General features: G+C 42.6%; 1 protein-coding gene across 5 annotated transcripts in view; it reads left to right on the top strand.

Annotated features, from left to right (window-relative positions):
• Positions 1–25,757, top strand: part of CPNE4 (copine 4) — a 347,198-nt gene that overhangs the window by 280,196 nt on the left and 41,245 nt on the right. For all 5 annotated transcript variants that reach the window (XM_015568113.1, XM_006770195.2, XM_006770197.2 and 2 more), the window contains one exon: positions 24,735–24,833. In XM_015568113.1, the coding sequence (XP_015423599.1) occupies positions 24,735–24,833 (99 nt within the window). The remainder of the gene's footprint in view (positions 1–24,734; positions 24,834–25,757) is intronic.

Raw genomic sequence — 25,757 nt, 5'->3', positions numbered from 1 at the left:
CCCTACACAAAACTCCTATACTCCAAACTCTCAATCCAAGCCAAAAACCCTCCGTGAGATACGTCAAAGAATGCAGATTCAGAAAACTCTAGAGCTGTGGAAATTCACTCTTTAAAACCTTCTAGTCTGGAATTTCCCACTGATACTGTCTTCTCTTGGGACTCAGAAAATGATTACATTACTCTAATGATTGCACAGCAGCTTTATAAAAATGAATTTAATTTCAAAAGGTCAAAGGTAGTCATATTATGGGGGAAAAAGATATTCAAAAACATGTCATTCTGCATTCAATTCTAATTTCTGCAGAACTAGGAGCCCTGGAAGGTCACCCAAGTAATGAGATTTTGTGCTAATTCCCCACTTAGTCACACACAGTAAGCTCTTGAGCGCAGAAGGCTACAGAGGAATTCTCCATGATTTAGAACTTCTAGATGCCCTGCCTCATTCCCAAGCGATTCTCAGGCAGCTTCTTTCTCCATCTGCCAAGTCCTCAAAGACAGGTTTTAATTCATCTCCCTGCTTCTGTATCTACTGTATTTTATTACATTTATTACAGCTACAGATTTTGCTCAGATTTTTATGTCTTGGAAACCAGGCCACATCATGCTGTCAATCAATGGCATGTTACTGTTGTTGCTGGTCAGCACTGCCCAAAGGAACACTCTGCGATAATGGGAATGTTCTGTATCTGTTCTGTCCAATATGGTCACAACTAGCCACATATGGCTCCTTTTTTCTTCTTCTTTTTAAAATATATTTGTTATTGTTGATAGTATTACAGATATCTTCCATTTCCTTCCCCCTTTCTCCCTGCTTCTACCCTCCCTCCCCCGATCTTCACTACCCTATTGCCCATGATCCATGGGCTATGCATATAAGTATATAAGTTCTTTGGTTTATCTCTTCTCATCCCCCAGCACCACATCAAGGTATGTCAGTCTGTTCCATGCCTCCCTGCTTCAGGTCTTATTTTGTTGGCCAATTAATTTTGTTCATTAAGATTCCACAAATAAGTGAGATCATGTGATATCTGTCTGTCTCAGTTTGGCTTACTTCACTTAGCACATATAACTCTTGAGTTCTTGAACTGTAGCTCTTGAGTTCTTGAAATGTGGCTGATGCAACTGAAGAAGTAAATGTTTAATTTTATTTAATTTTCATTCTTATAAATTTAAATAGCCACCTGTGGCTAGTGGCTACCATATTGGACAACACGGGTACAAGCTGAGTTCTTTCAGAAAGGTTTACATATGTTTCTTGCACTCACTTGGGGAATGACCAATTTGAGACTTTTTAAAATTAAATTCTCTGCTTGGGGCTTTTTTGACTGCTCTGGTGGTGTGATTTCAGATCATGGCCCTGAATTAAACACCAGATTTAGCTCAAATTCTCAGAAGAGATTTTTTTTTTGTCCCTCCAACCAGTGCCAACTTTTGTTTGGATGGAAGAAGAAAGGAACTGAGAGGAGATATATATATATCCTGGTAAGGTACAGGGGGAGAAAAAGGCCTAATACTTGGTTTATCACTCATAATCTTGGCAGGGTAGATATAACAAGCCATAGATGGATGAAGCCACATTTCTCTTGGTCTGGCTTCTTGAACTGGACTAGAAGCCTGTTTGCACAGGATGAGACTAGAAGCTAAAGACAGTGTTTCGTGAGCATCTTTATGTACTTCCATGCACAAGAAGTGCAACTTCAGATGCCAGGTAACAAGCTTAAGCAGAGGGTCCCTCTCTTTGCAGCTACAAAACCCAGTCCTGCTCTGGCCTCCCACATCTTGTGGCTTTGAGAACTTGGAGGGCCACTTTCCTTGGTGCATATGTCATCCTGGACACCAATAGCCACTGCAATTATGAGGCATTTTTAAATGATTAAGAAGGAGCCTAAGTAGGAAAGGAAGAAAAGTGACTATGTCTCATGGTGATAAAGCAGGAAAGGCTCTCTTAAGATACTTGGGGTATGAGGTGACTCTGTAACTCTGTAAACAACCATCATTTCTGCTTGAACACAGTTAGCTCAGCCCTAGCAAAATTTCAGTAATACCAACTGAAGTGAGATCCCACCTGGATATTCCAAGATAATCGTCCGATCTCCAGATCCTTAACTTAATCACACCTGCAAAGTCCCTTTCGCCATGTAAAGTTACATATTCACAGGAATTAGGATGTGGCTATCTTTGAGGAACCATTGGTCTACCTACCATAGGTGGTATCTTCACTAAAGGCCAAAAAATTAGCATTTATCTGGCCCACAGGTGTTGAGTAACTAAAGAAAAATGGCCCACTGTGCTAAAAGGAAAAGGATTTGCCCAAACACACATTTTTCAATTTAAAAACCTTTAAAATTTTTGAAATAATTTCTTGCTCCAAGAAACTTTCTCTTTAAGTCATTTTCTTGCAATACATCATAATCATCATCATCATTTTAAGGTCATCCAAACAAAGTAACTTTTGTGTTCTGAAAACAGAGAAAGGATAGTTGGTTGCTCTTCCGGAAACCTGTTTACATTTCTTTCCACCTATGAATATGATGCGAATCATCTCCAACACATTATGCACCCAGGTTAGTACACCTGTGTGCTGCATGCTCTGGTCGAAGCTCTCCTGGGGTGCTCCCCCAAAGGAACATGGTGGAATGGCCATTCACTCCTTTTGCCCTGGTTAGAGAAGGATTTTGTTACAAGACAGGGGTTTATAGCCCACAGAATTTTGAACAGGAAAGGCTGATCAGGGATTAATGGCTTTGCTTTCCTGCAATCACAGTCAAGACTATCAATTCTATCTTCTTAATCTCTCCCTACTTCCTCCCCTTTCTTTTTCAACCTCATACCACTTGTCAAGGCAACATGATACATTACAGGGTTTCCGCAAATGGCCTGATCCTAGCAACTACCTAGGGTGCATATTAAAAATGAAGATACCTGGATACCTCATGTAGACGTTCTGATTCTAAGTCTTGCCAGGGGCCTTGGAATCTACATGTATAATAAACACCCCCAAGTGCTTCTTATTATTTGGTACAGTTAGGCAAGACTGGCTAGATCAAGCATGTCAAACTCAAAGGCTAACATGGGCCAAATAAGCGAAGGTATGCAGCTGAGTTTGACATGCTTGGACTGGATGAAATAAGCTGGCCTTGGAAATCAGGTGCACTTTTATTTTTCAAGCTGGTGAACTTGGTCATGTCACTTAGCTTCCTGGAACCTATCCAATCAAAAATTCATAAGTCGTTTGGAGAATTTAATAGGATTATGTGTGCATTGCACTGTATACAGAGCCCAGAGTTAAATAGTCATGAATTATCTTCTCTTTCTGCCCTTCACACTTCTCCCCCCAGTACCTGCCATATTGTGTTTTCCACAGCTGGGGCGTGTTGACTGACTTTGCAACTGTCATAGACTGACAAGTAGCAATTGGTTAGTCTCTCTGCCAGGATCTTCCCTACCTACCCAGTGTCAAGTTCATCATGTAATTATACAGTGGGGCCTTGACTTACGAGTGTCCCGACTTAACGAGTTTTTTGAGATACCAGCTGTCTCTCGGCCGATTTTTTGCTTTGAGTTGACAGAGTAATTTGAGTTAACGAGCTCCTTAAGGAGCTCGGTCTCGGGACGAATTAAACTCGTAAGTCAAGGCCCCACTGTATGCGCTTTCAGAGTTCTCCCTGCCACATAGCTTCCTCTCATTCACAAGAAATTGTCCACAAAGGTGTTCCTTTCTTCACATCACCCAGCTGCAGGAAAAAAAAAACAAACAAACTAATTTTCCCCCACAGCTGTGTCAACCATAGTTCTAGGACGCGCCTCCAGAGACTGTTTGACTTTTATTCCACAAGATAAATAAGCATGACAATTTTACTACCCAGCAGGCCCCAGACAGGGGCTACTTGCAAGATCTAGTGTCTCCCTGCAGCCGGTCAACCTCAGGAATGCATGTCACATGCCATGTGCTGCATGCTACTGGCGAATGCTCTAGCCTCTGAGAGGTGAATATTTTAGGAGCAGAGGAATCTTAGGTGGGTGCTTCTTCAAATCCTATTTGACAGGCCTTGTCTATATTTATGTGAGACCAATGTCTCTTTTTTACTAAAACAAGTCCAAAGGGAAGCTCATCCTCCCACACTGGTATACAACTGAACGGTATCAGGACAATATGAAGCCAAACCATGTCTCTGTTGGCCTGTCGGTATGCACAGAAAGCAGACAGAAGAGCCTGTTTGTAATGTAAAGGAAAACATATGGGTGGGGGAGGTTTGCTCAGGAGACTTGGGCTTAAGTCTTCCCAATTAAAGGCTGCCCATCTTTGTGACAGCTGTGGGGGGAAATCAGTTTTCTTCTCTATAAATAGATCAGTAGATAAGATAGCTTTAAGATAGGCTGTGTTCTAGCTTGATATAACTTTAGGCAAAGATGTCATTCATGCTTTATTGTTATTCTTTTCTGATCCTCCCTTTTTGTCACAAAGTCCTCCTTCTTTGGGAAAGCAGAGGATGGTAATAGAAAGAAGCCTTTTCCCCTTACACCAAAAGCTCTCCTGTAGATTCAAAAGGGCAGGTGGTCCTTGCAGAGGGGTGGTTCTCAGCATGAGTACCATCTCCTCTAAAATGCCTTCTCTGACCCCTCATGCTGACTTAAAACTTTCTTCTCATCTTTCTCATAGCAAGTGCTCAATTCTATTATGAACTGTTGGTATGTTTGCCTCTCTCCTCCCCCACCCCTCTGCTCAGCACCTCACTTCACTACACATACTACATTCTAAGCTTCTGGGGGAACATGCAGCATTCATTGTTATTTTTGTATCTTTAAGCTTTAACACAGTGTCTGGCACATAGTAGTTGCCAAGAAAATGCCGAATGAATGAATAGTTTGGCGGAAAGGGGGTTAATGTTGGTGATAAACAGAAGCCTCTGGAGAAAATGATAGTTTGTTGGAAATCAAGAAAAGGTGCCCCCATTCCAAAGGACCCTGTTTATAATCCAGTGGAGAGTCTCACTTAATTTGTAATTGCATCCTGTAATTGTGGAGTGTTGTGCTGAGAACCAAAGATACAAAGAAGACGTTTTTGCTCTAGTCCAGAGAACGTGGCATGGGGATGAAGGTGAGGGTTATGATAAAGACCAGCACTTCTGTTTAAAATTTTAGTTTAAAAAGTTTTTTCAAGGATATTATTTGTCGGAAAGGCAGCTGGATCAGAAATCAGAGGATCTGGGTCTCCAAAAAGTAGCGTAGCCTCTCTGAGCATATCCTCTTTGTAAAATGGAAACGATGCCTCTACCCATCTCATAGGGTTGTTGAGAGAATCAAATAAGACAAGATAGGTGACAGCAGTGGAGCTGTTTACTACTGGTATAAATGGTCCCACAAAATAAGTGATTGAACCCAGAAGGGAAGTAGGGGAGGGTGGGGGTAAGGGGAAGAGATCAACCGAAGGACTTGTATACATGTATATAAGCCAAACCAATGGATGGGAGCATGAGTGTGTGTGCGGGGGGAGGTTGAGGGTTAATGGGGGGGGGGGATAAGGAAACATTTGTAACACCTTAACTAATAAAAAAAATAAAAAATAATAAAAAAAAAATAAGTGATTGAATAGGTGAGCAAGAGAACGTTTTTATTGTCTCTGAGCTAACAGCAAGTAAAGCAAACTCTGAAAGCAATGCTTTCATGAATAAATATTGTGATGTTCATTCTCCTACAACCTGTTTCCTGATTCGTTATCCTTAAAATTAGAGTCAGAATGGAATGACCTTCAAATTGCCATTGAACTTAAGATGAACCTAAGATGATTTCTATGACCAACCTGAGACAGGCATGGCAAGTTAAGTTCCCATTTAATGAATCTATGAATACCAGCCACTCATCAGAATAGTACTCAGACTCTACAATTCTGCATCACACAAGTGCAGGCTGATTTTCTGAAGCACACGGTTCCCTGGCTCATGTTACAGTTGAGCTCCTTGGCAGCATGTCCCTCAACCTCATTATCCCTAGTGGACCTGAACCAATGGACCAGGGCCCTACAGGGGTTGACAGAAGTAATTATTTATAGATGCAGCTCATCAAAGGCTTTGCATCTTCCTTTGTGGTGAGGGCTAATCTCCCTGACTCGCTCTTCTTTTCTCTTTTATGTATTGTCTGTTCCTTAATTCCTTAGATTTTTATGTGCCTTCACCTCTGATGAATTCAAAGCCATGCAAATTTTAACTTACTAATCAACTGGGAGTGATCAGAAGGGGAGAGGAGAGAAATACTATCCCAGTTTTTCAAATAGAGACCTGAAATGAAGATTGGAAAGTAAGCATCAACTATGTGCCAAATCTATCACTAGGGAATTTCCATGGGAGTTTATGTTTGGCTGTTTTTATTAAAAGGAATTTTGCTGACCTATGGTTTGAGTGAATTATATAAGAATTCACCTGAAGGAAAAAAAAAAAAAGGGAGATATGGGATTTTGCTACGGTCCCACAATTCCAGGAACAGCTGAGCCACCAAGTCTTGCAGAACTTATTATGTAGTTCAAAACTGAATAAATCATTCAGAATTCAGAGCAGTGCTAGTGACTGGGTCATCTGGTCAACCTCCTACGCAGTAGGGGTTCACAAGTATATATTCTAATGTTCTGCTGTTATGGCAACTCAGGTGTTCTTGCTGTGTCCTTCAACTATAATTCCCCAAACCAATTGGTTCATTCTTTTTCTTTGTCTCAAGTTCTGATCGGTCCAGTTAGTTCCCATTTCCAAGATGAGCAAAACTCCCACACTCGGTCATCTCGTAGACTCCTGGCCAACCTACAGATTGGCTGTCCTTAGACAAGATGCTCACTTCAAAGGAGCACAGATGTAAGGCACCATTATAGTAACTTATGTGGGAAGAAACCCTCAGAAGAGGGTTGTGGGACTAGCAGATGTTCTTTAGTAAAGGGTTCAAAGTCAGTGCCATAACAGAGGCTGAGATGCCTATGTGAAGCCAATCCTTTCTCTATAAGTAACTCTGATATATAAAAATAAATTCCAACTTAAAAAAAAACAAAGTTTTTAAAAACTCCTTTATACACTATTTCATTATTTTAAGATTCACTCTATGCTACTCTATTATCCTTTGATTAAAGGTCATTCAATTAGTGGGGTTCCTAATGTGCTAAAATACAATTTAATTTATCAAAATGTAGTGGTCATGTAACTTCTACAGATCAACTGTTGGAACTGAAGCACACAGGTTCAGGATTGTGTTTGATTTAACTAGCAGTATTGCCATGGTGGTGTTTTCTGTGGTTATCTATTTTAGAACTGAGTTGATTAAATATATTCCAGGTGACCAGACCTTTTGTGCTAAGCTGGAGATCTAAACACTCTTTACAAATTTGTTGCTCTGAGGAAACTAATGTCTTTGGAAATGCCCTAAATATGAGTGAAAGGTAGCAGTATATTTATCTAAGACAGTGGTTCTTAAACTATGGTCATAGAACTAACATATCAGCATTGCCAGAGAACTTGTTAGAAGTACAATCTTCTTGCTTTGACTCAAACCTGCTGAGTCAGAAACTTTGCAGATGGAGCCCAGAAATCTGTGTTTTAACAAACTTCCAAAGAGATTCTTTTGCATACTAAAGTTTGAGAGTACCGGTCTAAGACTTTTGTGAGGTCCAGAAGATCCCATGAAGACCTCATTTCCCATGAGAACAATGCATAGCCCCATAGCTTGGTTAGGAACAAGAGGCTATATTATATCTCTAGTTACCTCTGAGTGGGAATGGAAGAATTCTATCTGTAGTTACTTCTAACTAGGAGTCAAATCGGGGAGGAAACCCAAACTAATGATGAATACTATCAATGTATATTGGTTCTCTTTCATTATTCTCTGTCCTTCCCTTCTGCTCCAGCATGCTAACCTCATCTACCCCCTACCCCACCACACACACACTATTTCTAAGCTCCTTAAGTTTCCTACGTAGCATTTCCTTTTACTTCCTCTCTGTCAACCTAAACTAATGTTTCCTCCAGAAAACGTTCCATGTTCTCTCTCAGTTGCATTCATCAAGCATTTATTCAACTCCTAGTTTTTTCCTGGCAATAGTTACAAAGATAATTAAGATTCCAGCCCTGTTCTTGTGTCTCGTGAGGTCAAACAAAAGGTCACTCCTCTCCTTTGCTTTCACTCAAACCTTTTCTGCAGTTCCTAATAAATTTCTCACAACTTCACTCTGGTTTTAGGTTACTTCCAAGATATGTTTATCTTCCCTACTAGATGGCAAGTTCCTTAAGTGACCATGTTTTTAAACTCCCTTTGTATATGGCATTTTCCCTGGCAGTCTGCTGAGCGCATAGTATTTGGGACATTATATTTGGCTGAATGAATGAAATACTCATTGAGACAATAGTATAGAAGTGTACAGACTGGATTCTATACCTTCAGAGTAAGCTTCTCTGTCTTTCCTTTCTCTACCTTTGATCCACTCTTACCAACTAACCTGGAGTATTAAACCAATGAAATCCCAACAATCACACATTTGAATGAGTGGATTCATGTTTTTTTATGCTGGGCTGGGGAGGAGTCCTAACGAATGCCAGGCCAGCCACCAGGTCAAATGTCAATTCACAGAACTTTTAAGTTAAAAAGTAAAACTTAAATTGTGTACCTTAATTCTCCCCTCCCCCCCTTGCTTTGTTTGGGATGATGTTTGGACTTTGAAGAAAAATTTTGTAGAATCCTGAGTCAGGGCCAAAAAGACCAATTGGATGCCCTTAATTAGTGGAATTACAAAAAACCTGCCAAATGAATGATTTGTACATGACCAAAGAGACAGAGAGAATGATGGTCTGTTTAGTGGTGATTATATGTCCAAATCTTTCAGCTGAACTAGATTACATGTCATGCCAAATTCTCCACAAGCAGCTGCCTATACAGGTTGCTTACAAATTCTCTTTTGACTCACATGTCCAAGAAGTACTTAGGTTTAGAGAGCACATACCTGCTTGCCAAGGTAACTGTTTGCAAATATGAATAAGATATTGCAAGGTCCGTGTTTGTCAGTTTGTTCACCTCTTCTCAGATCAAAGCTCCAGAGAGCATCTTCAAAGCTAAGCTTCTAAGTGAGGACAGAAGGAGAAGAAGGCAAGGTTCCCGTGGCTTTCTTAGAAACTTGTGCTGGGAGAATCATCATCGTCGTCATCATATCCATGGGATGCTGGAGTCCTGAGTCATCAGGCGACTTTCATATTTGATCATGTGGCTTTAGTGACACATAAAATCAGAAGGACTTGCCATGGAAAATGCATGGCTTTGTGAAAAGGAGAGGTAGGAGGAAGAGAGATGAGATAGTTATTTCTATGAATGAATTCTTGCTACATCTATAAAGTTTTTCATAGTCTTGGCAAGGTGACAGAAATGAAAGCCGCTTTTTTAAATAAAATAGCACAAGGGATCACTAAGGTTGTCAGTCGGAGGAAGTATCTCAGAGTAAGGAAAGGAAAAGCAGCTGAACTGTAAGACCTGGGCTTCCTGGGTGTGTTCACTAATAAGCAGTCCCAATGCACTCTGATCTCAAGGTAATCTAGCTTCCACTTAACTGTGACCCCGCCATGGACACAGAGTTCTTCTCAGGTACTGCGGGGCCCAGCTTGACAGGCCTAATCATTCAAACCAAATGTTCCCAAAAGACAGGTGAGAACAAAGAGAAAATAAACCCAGGGAGTAATATTAAGTGAAAATGATGTGGTTTACAAGATATGGCTCCCTCTTCAAGGCTCGCAGTCCTGCCCCGGTGGATAAGACATTCAGGGAGTTCTCTCCCTCCAAGCACTCAGCCTACCATCATCATATACTAGATATAACCGTATTCTGACTCAGCAGACTTGAGGCTGACAATAGGAAATGAGTTTTAATCTTAGATTCCAACTTTGAACAATACACAGGTACGGACTGGGATGCTGGATTGAGGAGGACTCAGAGGTTTTATCCCAGTCCCTGAGGAAAGTAGAGTGATTGACTGGTGATGTCTACAGAGGGGGAGGATAAGAGGATGGGCAGAGAATAGTGGGGGAAATGAATGATAATAGCTGTGCCTAGTATTTGCCATCCTAGTCTAGCCCTAAGAGAACCCTCTCTTCTACCACTCCAAGACCCTGACTCTTCTTCTATGACTAATATTTCAAACATTGCCTCCACACTTCAGGGAAAACCTCACCTAACCGCAGGGTCCAATTTCTACAGGCAGCCATGTTAATGTATCGTATATTAGCCTCAGTATACGAACAGAAGTAACTCACACTAGTGTTGGAGTCATATCTTTCCATTAGCCAACTTTTTCTCTGGAAAGAGTATCAGTCATGGTCTCAGCCTTTCTCTTGACCACACAGAGATGGAGTTTCTGAAATCACAAGTAGCCATCACGGGCAGAGAAGCCGTCCCTTCTGGGTACCTGTCAACTTTACAAAGCAGTCATACATGAGAGGAAAACTCTAACTTGGCCTCCACTATCCTTGTTCATGGTCACTCATTCCCGGTCAGCTCAAAGAGGAGAGCAAGTTACAACATAGCCTTGGGGAGAGGAAACTATTACAGAAGAGTGTAAATTGCTTGTTTTAAAGGAAAACTAAATAAAAACAGAGACTCGTGAACGAAGGGAAAAAATCATGAGTGGGGGAGACTTAAAAAGAGAAAGCCATTCCAGATAAAGGGGAACCTGCAGATTCTGCATCGTGTCACCCCCCCCACACCCCGCCCCAAAGGACATAGGTTAAAGGTTAAGGTGCAGCAACCAGCTTTAAATCTGGATCTGAAATCAAGTCCCTCTCAGTGTTGGCCCTCACAGGAGCCCAGAACAACCATCGAGACAGGGAAGTGCTGACACATCACAAGTCAACCTTCACATCCCGCATGTAGCCCAGTGACAAGTGTTTATACAATATGATTAATTACCCTGCAATTTCCTTTGTCAATCAGTCACAGAATTAATTACATGTTACTCTCGGGCACTATTATAAATAATGGTATGGCAAGCAGTGCTAGGTTTAATGGTCCTTAGCATTCAGCTATTAAATTGATGACACAGCCACATCAGTATTGATGAAGAGGGACCGTCTCCATCAAGGATAATTTATATGATGAAGTCTAATGGACTAGCCCGCTCCCATTTTTGCCAAGGCATTATTCAGGCTGATACAGGCAATGAATCCATCAATAGAGGGAGGACAAATATATTTTGTTTTGTGGTTTTAAAAAGAAATCCCCTGATAAATATTGATCATGAGGAAACAGGTATTTTTGTACCATTGACATAGAGCTTAAGGAAGATGTGAGCGCACCATAACATTTGCCAAAAGGGAAAATGAAGATGGATTCAGGAAAGTGATTTGTACCCAATCACAACTTCTCCAGGAGAAATGCCTGGATGTCCTATAATTTCTTTCTTTTCCACCCACTCCCCATACAGTTGGTTGACTACCAGACATCACCTTCAGTGGCTTATCTTTCAAGAGTCTTTCCTGACTTTCTGGACTGGGTTAGATGCCTGTCATAGGTTGGGTCCTCTAGAAGCTAACCCTGAAATAAGGATTCATGTAAATGTGTTCGGAGGAATAACTGATAGGGGGATGGGCAGGAGGGAATAGTGAAGGGAAGGAGGCAAAACAAGGATAAGATATCAAGCAGTCTCGAAAGTAGGAAATTTGGCTCAGTCCTACCAGGAATATCTGGAAACTGTGTAGTCACATCTCAGAGTTGTCTCATTCAGGGACAACATTTAAACTTCCGCATGCCAGTCACTGGTTAAGGGCTGCCCCCCAAAACTTCAAGTACTACACACACACACACACACACACACACACGAAGAAGTCTGGTAGCTTAGTGATGGTCCTCTAACAAAGACATATGTGCTGGGTGTTGGGAGTGAAAGGATATCAAGAGTTGGTGTGCCCCAAAATGGTGATATGGGTGGAACATACTGATAGCATCTGCTCTACTGGCCCTGCACAGTGTTCCCATAGCACCCTGGGCACTCCCTACAATAGCCCTTATCATCCTGCATTGTAATTGCTTAGTTAGTTGTTTGTCTTTCCTGCTAGATTGTAAGCTGCATGATGGCAGATGTGATGACTGTCTTGTTCATCATTTTATCGCCAGTGACTAGCACAGTACCTGGGCCGTGGTTAGTGCTCAAAAAAAATTTGTGAAAGAAGAGAGAAAAAGGGCAAAGAGGAGTTGGTTTAATAGAAGGATTACACGCATATAATGTACTGCACACTCAAAATCAGATCTTGGTGAAGTAACATTCTTAAAGGAGTTACGCTAACCTAGTGACACTCATTCTGAGCATGAGAAGCTTGTTACTGAAAGTCAGGTATTTTTTTGTCCAGCCCAGGGCATCTGTAACAGTCTAGCAGGGGCTCATAAATTAACTGGATGAAGGGAGAATAATCAACTCCATGGTCTGGAGTGAAGGTTGTCTTCATTTCACTGTACAGTTTATCTGAACAAACATAAATAAAAGTAGGATTTCTATTAAGTTCCGGCTCCTCTTTATTAAATGTTGTTTAAAAGCCTTGGCTGATGTACTCTAGAGAGCCAACTCTCTTCTGATCATGCCTGGACTGCTTTTTAATCTTCCATTTATTCTTTTACATGTATTTTTTTAAAACTGAGTTATCAGTGGCTTAGTAAAATGAAAGCTTATTTCTCAGCCATCAGCTATAGATAATCTAACTGGGTGTTCCATGGACAATCTCCATACAGTGACTCAGGGATCCATATCTTCTCACCTTGTAGCTCCATCTAAAGCAGCGGTTCTCAACCTGTGGGTCACAACCCCTTTGGCGGTCGAACGACCCTTTCACAGAGATCGCCTAAGACCATCCTGAAGATCAGATATTTACATTATGATTCATAACAGTAGCAACATTACAGTTATGAAGGAGCAATGAAAATAATTTTATGATTGGGGTCACAACATGAGGAACTGTGTTTAAAGGGTGTTTATATACATGTGTCCATTTGATAAAGCCTTCAAATCCTTCACTCCAGGTAATGTACTATAGGGAGAGAGAGGAGAAAGCACGGCCCCTTCTTATCCACTTCAGCCCAGAGGGCAAACAGGTCACAGTCCCTTGGTGGTAACTGGTCACATGGGTAGGAAACGGGTCCCCTTCAGCAACAACCCCACACTACACTGGAGAGCTAATCAACTCTGCACATAGCCATTCAGCAAATATACTTACGGTGCACAAGGTTCTGTGCCAGCTGTTTGGAATAAAATGGTAAGTGAAACAGAAGTGGTTGCTGTCCCTGGAGCTAACTTACAGTTTATGGGGGAGACAGAAATTCATCAGGTAATCATTATAAGGATTATTATATGAAAACACATTACCCAAGATATTCAATGAAGTATAGGGAATGAAGAGAGTTTAAAACAAGCAAGATCAAGTTTGACGAAAGAAGAGAGTTTAAAACAAGCAAGATCAAGTTTGACTACCTGAGGAAGGCACATTTAAGCTGATACCCTGACTTTTGAACAGAATTTCTAGAAAAACTGAGAAAAACATTCTAGACAGAGGGAACAGCATGTGTGGAGGCCCTGATAGAAGCAGGATTATGAAGTAATGTCTGTGTGGTGGAAGCCCTGAGAGGGAGAGGGAGAGAAGCAGGCGGGGAGAAAATGAGGCTTGAAAAGTGGGCAGAGACTTTTGGGGCCCTATAGGCATGACTAGGAGTTTGGTCTTCATCCTCGTTCTGTTGATTGTCCTGCTGGTTGCACGTTCGTCTGTGAAGGGTGTTTATATACATGTGTCCATGCACGTGCTCTTCATGCTCCATTCTTAGGAACCTCCCAGGATACCCTTTCTTTAAAGACAGCGATTGCAAGGACAGCTGTCTTCCTCCATGGCCCCTTCACAGAAGACGCACCGCAGGTTCTCCTACCCCAGGACACACAGCGCACACGTGCTGTTCCTTCTGCCTGGCAGACTTGTCACCCTGTCATATCCCAGGATTCATTGCATTTATTCTTCAAAACTCAGCTTCCCTGCTCAGGCCCACTGCAAATCCTTTGCTGGCTTTCCTCAAACTCCAGTTAGAGTCAGATGCTGTTCAATCCCACAGTACTCTGCATTAGAAGCACCTCTAGTGTGGCACTTACTAAACTGTATTCTTGGACTAATTTTTCCCACTAAATTTCAACATTTTTGTTGTTGTTGTTCTCACCTGAGGATATTTTCCCCATTGATTTGTGTTTTTTGTTTTGTTTTTTAAATATATTTTATTGATTTTTTACAGAGAGGAAGGGAGAGGGATAGAGAGTTAGAAACATCGATCAGCTGCCCCCTGCACACCCACTACTGGGGATGTACCTGCAAACAAGGTACATGCCCTTGACCGGAATCGAACCTGGGACCTTTCAGTCCGCAGGCCTACACTCTATCCACTGAGCCAAACCGGTTAGGGCTGATTTGGTTTTTTTAGAGAGTGGAAGGGAGAGAGGAGAGGGGAGGAGGAGGAAGAGAGAGAAAATATCGATGTGAGAGAGATACATTGATTGGTTCCCTTCCGCATGCGCCCCAACCTGGACCAGGGATAAAACCTGCAACCCTTACGTGCGTGGGCTGACACTCTAACCACTGAGCATACTGGCCAGGGTTAAATGTCAACATTTTAAGGAAAGGGACTATTTCCTCTTTCTTTTTATATCCCCAGTGCCCTGCCATTATTTGGTACCATACTAGATGCTCAAAAACTATTTATTGAATGAGTGGAAAAAATCTACTTCTCAGAGTCCTTTTCACAAGACGCTAATCTCATGACACATTTTACCTATATACCAATGCACATACAAGTTCCTTGGCCATATAAATTGGGAAACACTGTATAGTACACCCTAATCTTGAAAATTATTCACAGTGCACATTAACAGGAGCTGGACTAGGGTAAGGTAACAGGTGTATTGGTTGCAAAATTTAAGGAAGCACTCACTCTCAGCTTCCTGCAAGGAAAAATTCTTCACTCGCAGTGCTCTGAGAATAGTGCTTCCTTAAATTTTGTACCCTTGCTTGCTGGTTTGCCTCACTCTAGTAACTGTGCCCAGCACGTTGGCGTTTCAAAGGCTCTGGCAAACCCTACAATAGAGAAAGCTGTTTAACTTCTATTATCCCAGGGTAACCCAAATGTATTTGAGGATCCAGCCCTTCTTTATTTTTCATTAATGCCTATTAACCTCCTGCAGAATTGGTACTCTGTGGAATGAACTTTTAAAATGCTTTGCTACTATATGGATTAATAAGTTTTTTTATGTCTCCTCTTTTATATGATAGCTTTGATGTAGAGAATGGAATTTAGATGGAAACTTGGCTCCGTTTATTTAAAAAACACCATTGAAAATACATGGACTGTTATGAGAGCCAGAAGTTTCTAATAGTTTTCACTACTTTTGCTGGCCTCCCAAAGTAGTTATTGATGAGGCTGTTACAGAAGGGCTGTTCCTATCATTGTATGGATGGGTTTACACTTCCAGGTAAAGAAGTTCTGTTTCATCTCCTCAAAGACAAATAAAGCTATTGGTCTGTCCAGTGATAGAAATGGAAAAAGAAGAAAGGTTCAATTACTTGGGTAATAAGCCTGAGAAGACAGGTCAGTGGTCCTGCTTAATACTGTCACAATCTCAGCTCTCTGCTTGTCCATCTTGCTAATGCGTTTCTGACTTCATCCAGATGGAAAGAATAGGATATCTATTTGGCTGGCTCATAGAACCAAGTCCTTCTATCTCGCATGAAAGTGTTCTACTCAAAGTCTGTCTATAGTTACTATTGTTTAGAAGAGAAGAAACTATTCTCTTAGGCAACTTTCACTCAGTAACTATTTTAGACTAACCACTTAGTAAAAAATTTTGGTTCTCTTTGTATCATCCAGGAACTTCCAAACTCTTTTCTCACACTAAATGAACATGCCTCATAACTCAATGATCCTCAAAGGGACCATGACTGGCTGAGTCTGCATAGAAAGGCCAAGTGACAGAGACCCTATCACAAATAGCTAAATGAAATTTCAAAAAAACAAGAAGAATTGAATTAGTCTAAGCCTGCTTTCAAGGGTGCTTGGAGTAAAGTCTACATGAGGCTTTATTCAAAAGCCAATGGATGGGGGCTCAGGATCCAGATCTGGTCAGATGCGATAGTTGCCCCAAAAGAAGGCGTGAGTGAGAAGATTCCCGAGGACTTCTAGGCCCCAACGAGTAGTGAGCATCGCAGGCCCTGTTGTGCTCAAAGGAGAAGCTAGATGCCCAAGCAAGCCAAAGAAACAGTATAGATGCTAGAGCAGCACACGGACCAAAGTCAACGGCGGTGATGAAGCAAGAGGAACCCGAACAGTCTAGTGAATCCGACTAGAATACCTGAGTTTATTTCACATTGTCTTGTGGATAGATGATTAGTCCAATTTAAACGCCCAGACTTGGCTTGGACATGGCAGCAACAAACTGTTTTCCACAGATCATTTCATGTGCTTGGTTAGGAGTGGCTCATTTCTCCATGTTTTTAGAATTTGTTTTGCCCCTTTTTTTAAAAAAACTTCCAAGTCATGAACTCCTATGATGGCTGCATAAGCAGTAATTAAACAAGAGAAGCAGGTCAATGAGCTGACGCTGGAAATACACAACAATCGAGCTGCCTGGCTGTGCCAAGACTTCCTCCTGGCTGCCAGAGAGTCCCACGTTGCCAGCCTGTGGTTTCCAGACCCATTAAGCCACACAAATGGAGTCATCTGTGTGTTTTTCCTGATCTTCACGTGCCTTTTCCTCCTCAGGGACCCAATGAAAGGTTGTCTTCAGGCATCAAATTATAGCAGTCAATAAGCCACAAGCAGCACGACTCATTTCGAAACAGAGACACGGGCATTTTGCTAGAAGAAACAATGATTACCTGTCAGGAGTCCAGAGAATCGTGGTGTTTGTTAGAGGCCAGGAATGTGGGACTCAACCAGCAGCATGGCCAAATTCCCAGCTACCCCTTCCCCTCCTTGGTTCTCCTTTCTGGGATTCCCGTCTGGGCAAATGGTACATTGGATAACCCAAGCCAGAAGCTTAGGTGGATAATCCTCAATTTCTTCTTCTTCTTTCTCAACCCTAACATCTACTTAGAGATTGAGACCTATCATTTCCGCTTTCTTAATACCGCTGTAATCTTTCCCGTGTCACAGGCCTTCAATGGACTTCTGTTTCTCCTGTTCATTCATACTCCACTAAGCAGCCAGAGTGATCTCTCTACACCGCTAGTCTTATTATGTCATTCCTTTTAAAGTACTTTGTATCTCTGACTTGCCTATAGAGAGTCAATCCAACCAAGAAATTCTATAGCGTGCTCTCGGACTTGGTAAATGCTGGGGTGAGTTGACCTCATAACAATAGTGAGATAGCATTCTGTATTAGCTATAATGCAATCAGTGCTCTCAGAAATTTACAGAAAACAGAGCAGATACTCAGTAAGTGTTCATTCAGTGATGAATAAATAGACATTATGGTGTATGGAAAATCACAGACTCTTTCCTATGAGACCAAGGTTCAGATCCCCACCTTACCATTTTTAAGCTAAATGGCCTCAGAAATGTTACCTACTATAACTTCAGTTTTCTTCAAAGTGTGATCAATGCCTGCCTAGTAGGTTGTTGTGAGGATTAAATAAGATGTGCTTAAAGAACTTGGGCAATGGGTGCCTGGTACACACAAATAGTTCAAATGCTCTTAGAAACAACTGAAGTGGCAGGACAAAAAGCATGGGGAGTTGTGACCTCTGACCAGCAGGACTTAAATAAAGCTCACACTGCGCATATCACCCCTATTCAGTCGGTCAAAGGGCACTTACTCAGGGCTCATCATTCAACTGGAATTCGCCTTTTTCAATTGGGTTAGGAAGTCTTCCCCTCCTCCCCTTACCAAATAAGAATTTAAATTTTTTTTAAATTTAGCTTGACGTTTCCAGGGGAAATATCAACACCTGTTAAAGCAGATCTATATGGCGTAGAAATCAAATGGGAGATTCTCAAATGGAATGTCAGCTTCCTAGATAGATCTTACAGCTGTCAGCTTGGTAGAGGTTGCACCAATGCAGAGTAAGTGGCTCAGGTCATGAAGCTAGAGTTCTTGTAGAAAGCCGGAGGCATATGTCACTGTCAAAGCCGGCCTCTCCGCTCTGCCCACTCAGCCTTAGGAGTTTCCATCTTCCTAAAGAGTAGCGAGGTATGAAGTTAAAAAGGTTTGGACAAGCGTTTGGGAGCCTCTGAAGCTTATCTGAACTAACCAAGTCTCACGAAGCCATAAATCTCCAAAGACAGCTTCCAGGAGTGACACACTTCACTGTGGACAGTCTCTGGGCTTGGCTGCGGTCCAGCAGAGATGTGTGAGCTGGCAAGATAAAGCCAACGTAAGTGGTGCCCTTCCCTCCGGGGCATCTCGCAGCCCGACACTCATAAGCATAACATTTTAGGATTTTGTTTGCCTGCTCAGAGCAGCGCTGCATTGAATGGTCGTTTAGGAGCCAGCATGGCCCTTGAATTTTGTTTTTTATCTGTGGTCGGCTTTCTTATTGACTTGAAGAAGGCAGTGTGAGCCATGATATAATTACTCTAATTGTAATTATTGCCGCCATTGTCACAAACCGTAGACTCCTGGATTTCCTGTCCAATGCTTCTCAATACATCTAGGGACCACATGCATCCAAACTGGCCAGTTGCTTGCTTCAAAGGTAGATTCTTGGGAACCTTCCAAGAAAACTGAGTCAGAATCTTGGTCACTTTCCAAGTGTCCAGTAAAGTCACTTAACCTCTCTAAGCCTGTGAATGACCCCGCTGAGTGACAATTACCTTACCAGTAAAGGGTAATAATAATAATAATAATAATATTGTCAGTCTGTGTTATCTTAAAGCAGTGGTTCTCAACCTGTGGTTGGCAACCCCTTTGGCTGTCAAACGACCCTTTCACAGGGGTCGCCTAAGACCATCCTGCATATCAGACATTTACATTACGATTCATAACAGTAGCAAAATTACAGTTATGAAGGAGCAATGAAAATACTTTTATGGTTGGGGTCACAACATGAGGAACTGTATTTAAAGGGCCAGAAGGTTGAGAACCACTGTCTTAAAAGGATTAAAAGCCATAAACACATTGATGAGGTAAGACAATCTATGAAATTCAGCTTCTAGTTCAAAGATACCTAGCGTTAGCTGTGTGGTCTTGGGACACGTACTTCACCTCTCTGTGCCTCAGTTATCTCATCTGGAAAATGAGCGGAATGATGGATAAGTTGAGTTGATATATACGAGGTGCTCAGAGCAGTACATAGCTAGGAAGTACAGCCATAGTGTGTGTGTGTGTGTGTGTGTGTGTGTTTTCATTATTACAATTTGGTATTTGGTTAGCAGTGTAGGGAGGCGGGAGACCCGGATATTAGCCCCAGCCCTGCACTCGGTGAACTTGCAGAAGTCACTGCATCCTCTGCCGTCCGTTTCCTTCTCTGTAAAAGGAGGGAGTTGATGAGACCATCTGTCGAGCTCCGACCTGTTCAGACGGAATACCTACGCTGCACTGTAGGCCGTAAGGACTCAAGCAGGCTCTCCGGCTTGCAGGTTCTTCTGAGCTTCCGATCCCCCGCAGGCCTGTCAAGGCTCCTCCTCGATTCACACGGAGAACCTGCCTCTGTGTCCGCGTTTCTGCAGGGCAGCGCATCTGTTTACTTTTCACCAAGACCTGTTCCTCTGTCAGCCCCCTCAGAGCTGCGACCGCCAGCTTCCTGGTGGGGAGAGAGGGAAAGACGGTGTTTTTATTTTTCTGCCCCGCTGTGTCTTCCTTCCTTGGGGATCCCTTCTGAGAAAGGTCAAAACAGAATTCTGCCAGTGCCACGGTGAGAAATGCCAGTCGATGGAAGGAGCAGGCCCATGTCAGGGGCGGTGCCTGCCCCTGGGAGGCCAGGACCGGATGCTGTCAAGCCTGGCTCTTCCTCCGGCTCCGGAGTCACTCCCTCTGCCCCAGAGAGCTCATTATAGACACCTTGACTGCGGTGCTTGGCAGATGGAAGGAGGAACAGTAACTAAAGCATGATGGGAAAACTAAGAAAGGGCAAAGGAACGGAGGACGTGGTTTCACTTAAGATTTTGTGACAAACCAGAGTATGTGTCCATCCCCTCTTGCTTTTTCAATATTCTGCTGTGGGTAGTGGGGCAGGAGGAGTTACACCCCTTCGCTGAAAGGAGGGAACTTCTATCCTCTTTCCCAACGCAGGAGTGTGTTAAGAAGGCTGCTTCCACTACCCTTCTTCTATTTATTTTTTAATTACACTTTACATTCAACATCATCCTGTATTAGTTCCAGGTGTACCACAGAATGGTAGACAATCATGTACTTTATAGACTGTTCCCCCCAATATTTCACGTACCCACCTGTCCCCATACATAGTTATTACAATATTATTGACTATATTTCCTATGCTGTACTTCACATCTCTGTGGCTGTTCTGTAACCAACAATCTGAACTGCTCAATCCACATCCTTTTATGTATTTGCTTCTGTCCCCTTCACCTTCTTATTTGCTCCTTCCCAAAGGTAGAGGGGTGAGGATGTGCCTGTCAGACATTCCATGGCTGTATTTACTACGAGGCAAAGCTGTGAGCCTTAGAGTCCCAGGAACCACCCTTCTTTTCCTCTTTTTTCTTTTTTTGCAAAGCAAGCAAGCATTTATTGCCTGCAGCAAAAACACACGTAGGAGAGGGAAACTTGGAAGGGCATAGAAGAAGCAAAAGGAGAGCCCAGGTTGGGCTGCTTTAGCTCACTGGGGAGTCAGAGAAAAGGGGGCCTTGGAGACGGGTTCAGGGGTTAGCCCAGGACGGCCTGCTGCTGCCCGTTGCTCCCCTGGTTGCAAGTCTCCTGGGGTCCCTTAGAGGTTAGGAGATAAGTGCCTGTGTGGGGAGGGGAGGGGAAGCTGACAGGCAGCGGGGTGCTCTCCTGGGGGAGAGCGCACCTCTTTTCTATGTCCAGGCCCAGCAAGTTTTCTTGTTTCTTGCTCCGGGTAATAAATGTGTCAGGGTTAGCAGGGAGGGACTAGCAAACAGAGAAGAACACCTGGTTCTAAGCACTGCAGATCAATAGACAGTGTTTGCCTATGTGAGGTTCACATGCATATCCTGAGCAATTTTTCCAAATGACTGGGTCATTGATTGCTTCCACTGTCCATTCGAATAAATGAGGTAGGACACTCTCGCCTCTCCTACCAAATCTACCGTGCATGGTCTGACATTTCAGCCAGAAGGAACTAAGCTTTTCATTGACTTTATTTTGCAACCTGTGCAATTATAATTCATCTTAGAAGTAAGTTCAATGAACATCTCACTGAATCCCCTGTAACATTCTCTTTTCAACTTTCTCTACTACATTTTACGACTACGTGTAGTCCTGCCGTTTCTATTTGAACTTTCCAGAAATGAAACATTCAGCCTTTCACAGATTATTTTGTTTTTAGACAGTTATAAATATTGGTAAATGCTTTCTTTGTTACTTCTTTATAAATTCCTCTTGAAAATGCCCCCCCCCTTGGAGTCAAAAATTGAAATACCTTTTCATATGGCAGTGTTCTAAGTACTTAAATGTTTCTTCACTAGGTTATGCTTAGAGTAATCTCAGTGGCTGGTAACAACAGCAGTTTGGGACTTGTACACACATATGTCCTTCATGGGTCACCTGGGGACTCTGCATTGCCCTCACTACTTGACAGAAAAGCTACTACTGATAGCTTGCTTTTAGCATCTACCAGTGGAGTGAACATTTAATGACCAAAGAGTTAGTGTCAATTACGTAATTATTTTTTTTTAATCCTCACCTGAAGATATGTTGACAGAGGAAGAGAATGAGAGAGAGAGAAACATCAATTGGTTGCCTTCCTTATGCACCTGGAAAGGGGATGGAGCCCACAACCTAGGTATGTATTCTGATCAGGAATAGAATCTGCAATCTTTGGTGTACAGGACAATGCTCCAACCAACTGAGCCACCCAGCCAGGGCTAAGTAATGATTTTTAATTGAATGTTGTTATTCTCCAACTTTCTGGGGTCAGAATTTCTTTTAAAATCTAAATAAGATACCTTGAATTCTAATGCCATGTGACTGCAGAAGTCGACCACCCTCCCCAATATGTCTGGGGAGTTCTATTCCTAGTTCTCATCTCTCAAGCTCTTTCTCCATAGTCCTGCTCCCCATCCAGTTCTCAATCATCACGTGGGCTATCTCAGACTGCTCCCTGGGGTGCTTGTCCCCAAACATGGACACAGCCCCTCTCCTTTATTCTCCAGGTCACTCTGGGAGTGTCGGGGATAATGGCAGAGGGGAAGTAGAAAGGGTCACGGAGAGATATGTAAAAACTGGACCTTGAGAATTAGCAGTTTCAGGAGCTCCTTACCGGCCTCTCACGACCACCCTCGTGTCCAATGGTAGGCCCATCCTTAGCATCTGATGAATCATGCCCTAGGTTCTTCCCAACCTACCCCCCTGAGCCCCCTCCCTGAGCCCCACTCTGTCTCTCCTTACGAAGGGAAAGCTCAACCTCACCATTGCTTTACTCAGCAGAGCAGTTTAGCCCCTTTTGTCATAGCCTCTTCCATTCTGAGTTATTTTAATCCATTCTGTTTCAAAACTAAAGGGCTTATTAATACATTTTGTGAGCAAAATAATCTACCAAAACCTCCACAGCTAAAGATAGAGCAAAAGCTGAGAAATTAGTTTTTCTTTAAGATGCCTCAAAAAAAAAATCTTAGCAAATGCTTTTGATTCCAACCAACCACATATTAGAGAACCTTACAATACAGTAGTGTGAACTATAAAGGGCAAATTTTGGAATATTTAGGGAGTAAGATCATGGAAGGCCTTGGAAAATCCATTACCTATATACATTTTGGTTTAAGCAGGCAATGAGCGTTGAGTATTGATGCAGGTGAGGAGGGGCAGTGCAAATGGAGAGAAGAGCTGGAGTTAGGCCTTATTTAGAAGACAGAACACACAGGAGTCAGTGTGGGAGTGTGAGGGGAGAGAGGACTCTCAGGAATGATGCCCAGTTTTCTCTTTGTAGCAACAGGACGGGTGTTGGTACAATTTACTGTGATAGAAAATAAATGAGCAGAAATAAATTCAGGGGGAAATTATGTCTCCTTTTGGACCTCTTTTATTTTAGGTTTGTGGGGCATCCCACGGGATCAGAAAAAAGATTTATAGCTTGAGTTTTCCAGGCAAGACTGGCCAATGGGATGTATGTTCTGAGGAAGGACCAGGCTGCCTCTTACAATCTCAGTATTCTAAGGAAAACATCCTTTGCTCCCTTGATCTTATTTGAGGTCTGGGACTTCCCTGATGGAAATCACTGGTTTACGATGTAAAAGCATTATCTAAAGTACTTGAGACCCTAGTCCAGCCTCCACCCTGGAAAAAAATGGGGCCCTCACTGGTTTGGCTCAGTGGATAGAGCGTTGGCCCATGGACTGCAGGGTCCCGGCTTTAATTCCGGTCAAGAGCACGTACCCCAGTTGCAGGCTCAATCCCCAGCCCTGGTCAGGGTGTGTGCAGGAGGCAACCAATCAATGGGTCTCTCTCACATCGATGTTTCTCTCTCTATCTCTCCCTCTCCCTTCCAGTCTCTGAAAAATCAATGGAAAAGTATCCTTAGGAAAGGATTAACAAACAAAACCAAAAAAAAGAAAAGAAAAAGAAAAAAAATGGGGAACTTCCTCTTCACCTAAGTGTATGTGGCCAAGCAGAGGGATGGCTGCTGATCTCACCTGAGCCACTCTACACGGTGCTGCCTGGGAGCCCCAGATTTAGCTTTAACATTGTTAGCGGGAGCCCTCTCGTTAGAAGTAAACATCTTAAGTGTGATGGATACCTGATATTTAGCAGTGTGACTTACCTGTCACCATGTTCCACCCATTTCAAATGTGGATACAGTTAAAGACCTCACATTTTGCCTTCTTACTCATTTTTCTTAACATTGCTCTTTTGCTTTCAGAAAAAAATAGAAAAAGAAAGTGTGATTAACATGACCCCATTCATATCGTTAAACATAAGCTGACATGGTAGAAACTATAGACACAGATTCTAGGCGTACACCAGGGAGGCCATCTGCTAGCAGGTGTGGGGACCTTTTATCTGCCAAGGGCCATTTGGATATTTATAACATCATTCGACGGCCATACAAAATCAGCAACTTAAAAATTAGCCTGCTATGCCCTAACTGGTTTGGCCCAGTGGATAGAGCGTCAGCCTGCGGACTGAAGGGTCCCAGGTTCGATTCCCGTCAAGGGTATGAACCTTGGTTGTGGGTACATCCCCAGTAGGGAGTGTGCAGGAGGCAGCTGATCATTGACGCTCATCATTGATGTTTCTAACTCTCTATCCCTCTCCCTTCCTCTCTGAAATCAATAAAAATATATATATTTTTTTAAATTCCAGGTTTCATTCTCTAAATGGTCTCTTCGGCAAGTCACTTATCTCCCTTTTGGTCTTACTGGTCTTATCTGACAATTATGCAAATTATTAGTCACTACTGCATCACTATAGAAACTAACGGAATCTTACATCCCACATGCGGCAGTCCTAGACTGCTGTGCTTTTGTTCCAGACCAAGCGTGTTTCATCCGCTCTTTCTTGTAAAGTCTGCACTGCCCTCAGATACTCTGGATGCATCTTAATTTAAAATAGTAATAATAGCTTCTCTTCTCTTGTAGTGCATAGTATGGGACTGGGACTCCAACGGCAAACATGACTTCATTGGAGAATTCACCTCGACATTCAAGGAGATGAAGGGAGCAATGGAAGGGAAGCAGGTACGTGGTAAACCATTTGTGGCCTTTTTCCAGACACTTCTCTCCTGATGCACCCAGCTGCGCATGAACAGCTGGAGGTGAGACGTCAGTATATGATTAAATGGGATGAGCAGGAGTATGGTGGGATTTCAGTACCTAGTTTCAAGTACTAGCCCAACCCAAGGCAATTGGTGTGACCTGGACAAGACACCACCCCAGTGTGGTGCAGTTTCTGCATCAGTAAAATGAAGAGGTTAGATGAGAATATTTCTAATTTCCTTGAGCTCAGTAGCCTTGGACAAGTGACTTAATCTCTCTGTGCCTCATCTTTCTCACCTAAAAAACCGGAAGTAGTAACCGTATCAATTTCATAGAATTTTGTGAAGATTCAATAAAATAATCCACGATATGCATTTACCGGACTGCTTTGCACACAGCTAGAACTTTCCAAGCAGTACTGACTTTCCAGTTGTACATTTGGAGAAATTATTTGATTCCTCCAAATTTTTATTTTGGGTAACAGATCTTCATATAGGTCCACCATATTACTCTTTGGGTGCCAAGACATATACCCAACAGTATCACGTACCACAGAGGCAAACAGGGGTTTCAATGTGTCACACAGAGTCCTAAACCTCCTCTGCGTTTCTCTCAGATGCATGTACTGGGCTGTATTACACACATATATGTCACTTTATCAGTCAGTTGCTGTTACCTGGATTCTGGCCTATGCGTAACTCTTGCTCTTACCTGTTTCGTGTTCACCTGCCCAACTTCCAGCTGCAGAACCTACATCTCTCTGCCTGAAGGCTTTCTCTGGCTGCTGGAGCCTGCTCTGCCTGTTCCCATAGCGGGCTGCAAAGTGTGGGGGGAGATGTAACTCTAACCAGGGAGCAACCCTCAACCAATGATTCCTGGGAGTTGAAGTGTAAAGGTGGCAAAACT

The sequence above is a fragment of the Myotis davidii genome, unplaced genomic scaffold, assembly GCF_000327345.1.
Source record: "Myotis davidii unplaced genomic scaffold, ASM32734v1 scaffold962, whole genome shotgun sequence".
In the NCBI taxonomy this organism is placed as follows: domain Eukaryota; kingdom Metazoa; phylum Chordata; class Mammalia; order Chiroptera; family Vespertilionidae; genus Myotis; species Myotis davidii.
Note: the sequence above shows the minus strand (reverse complement) of the source record. Positions and strands in the feature narration are given on the sequence as shown.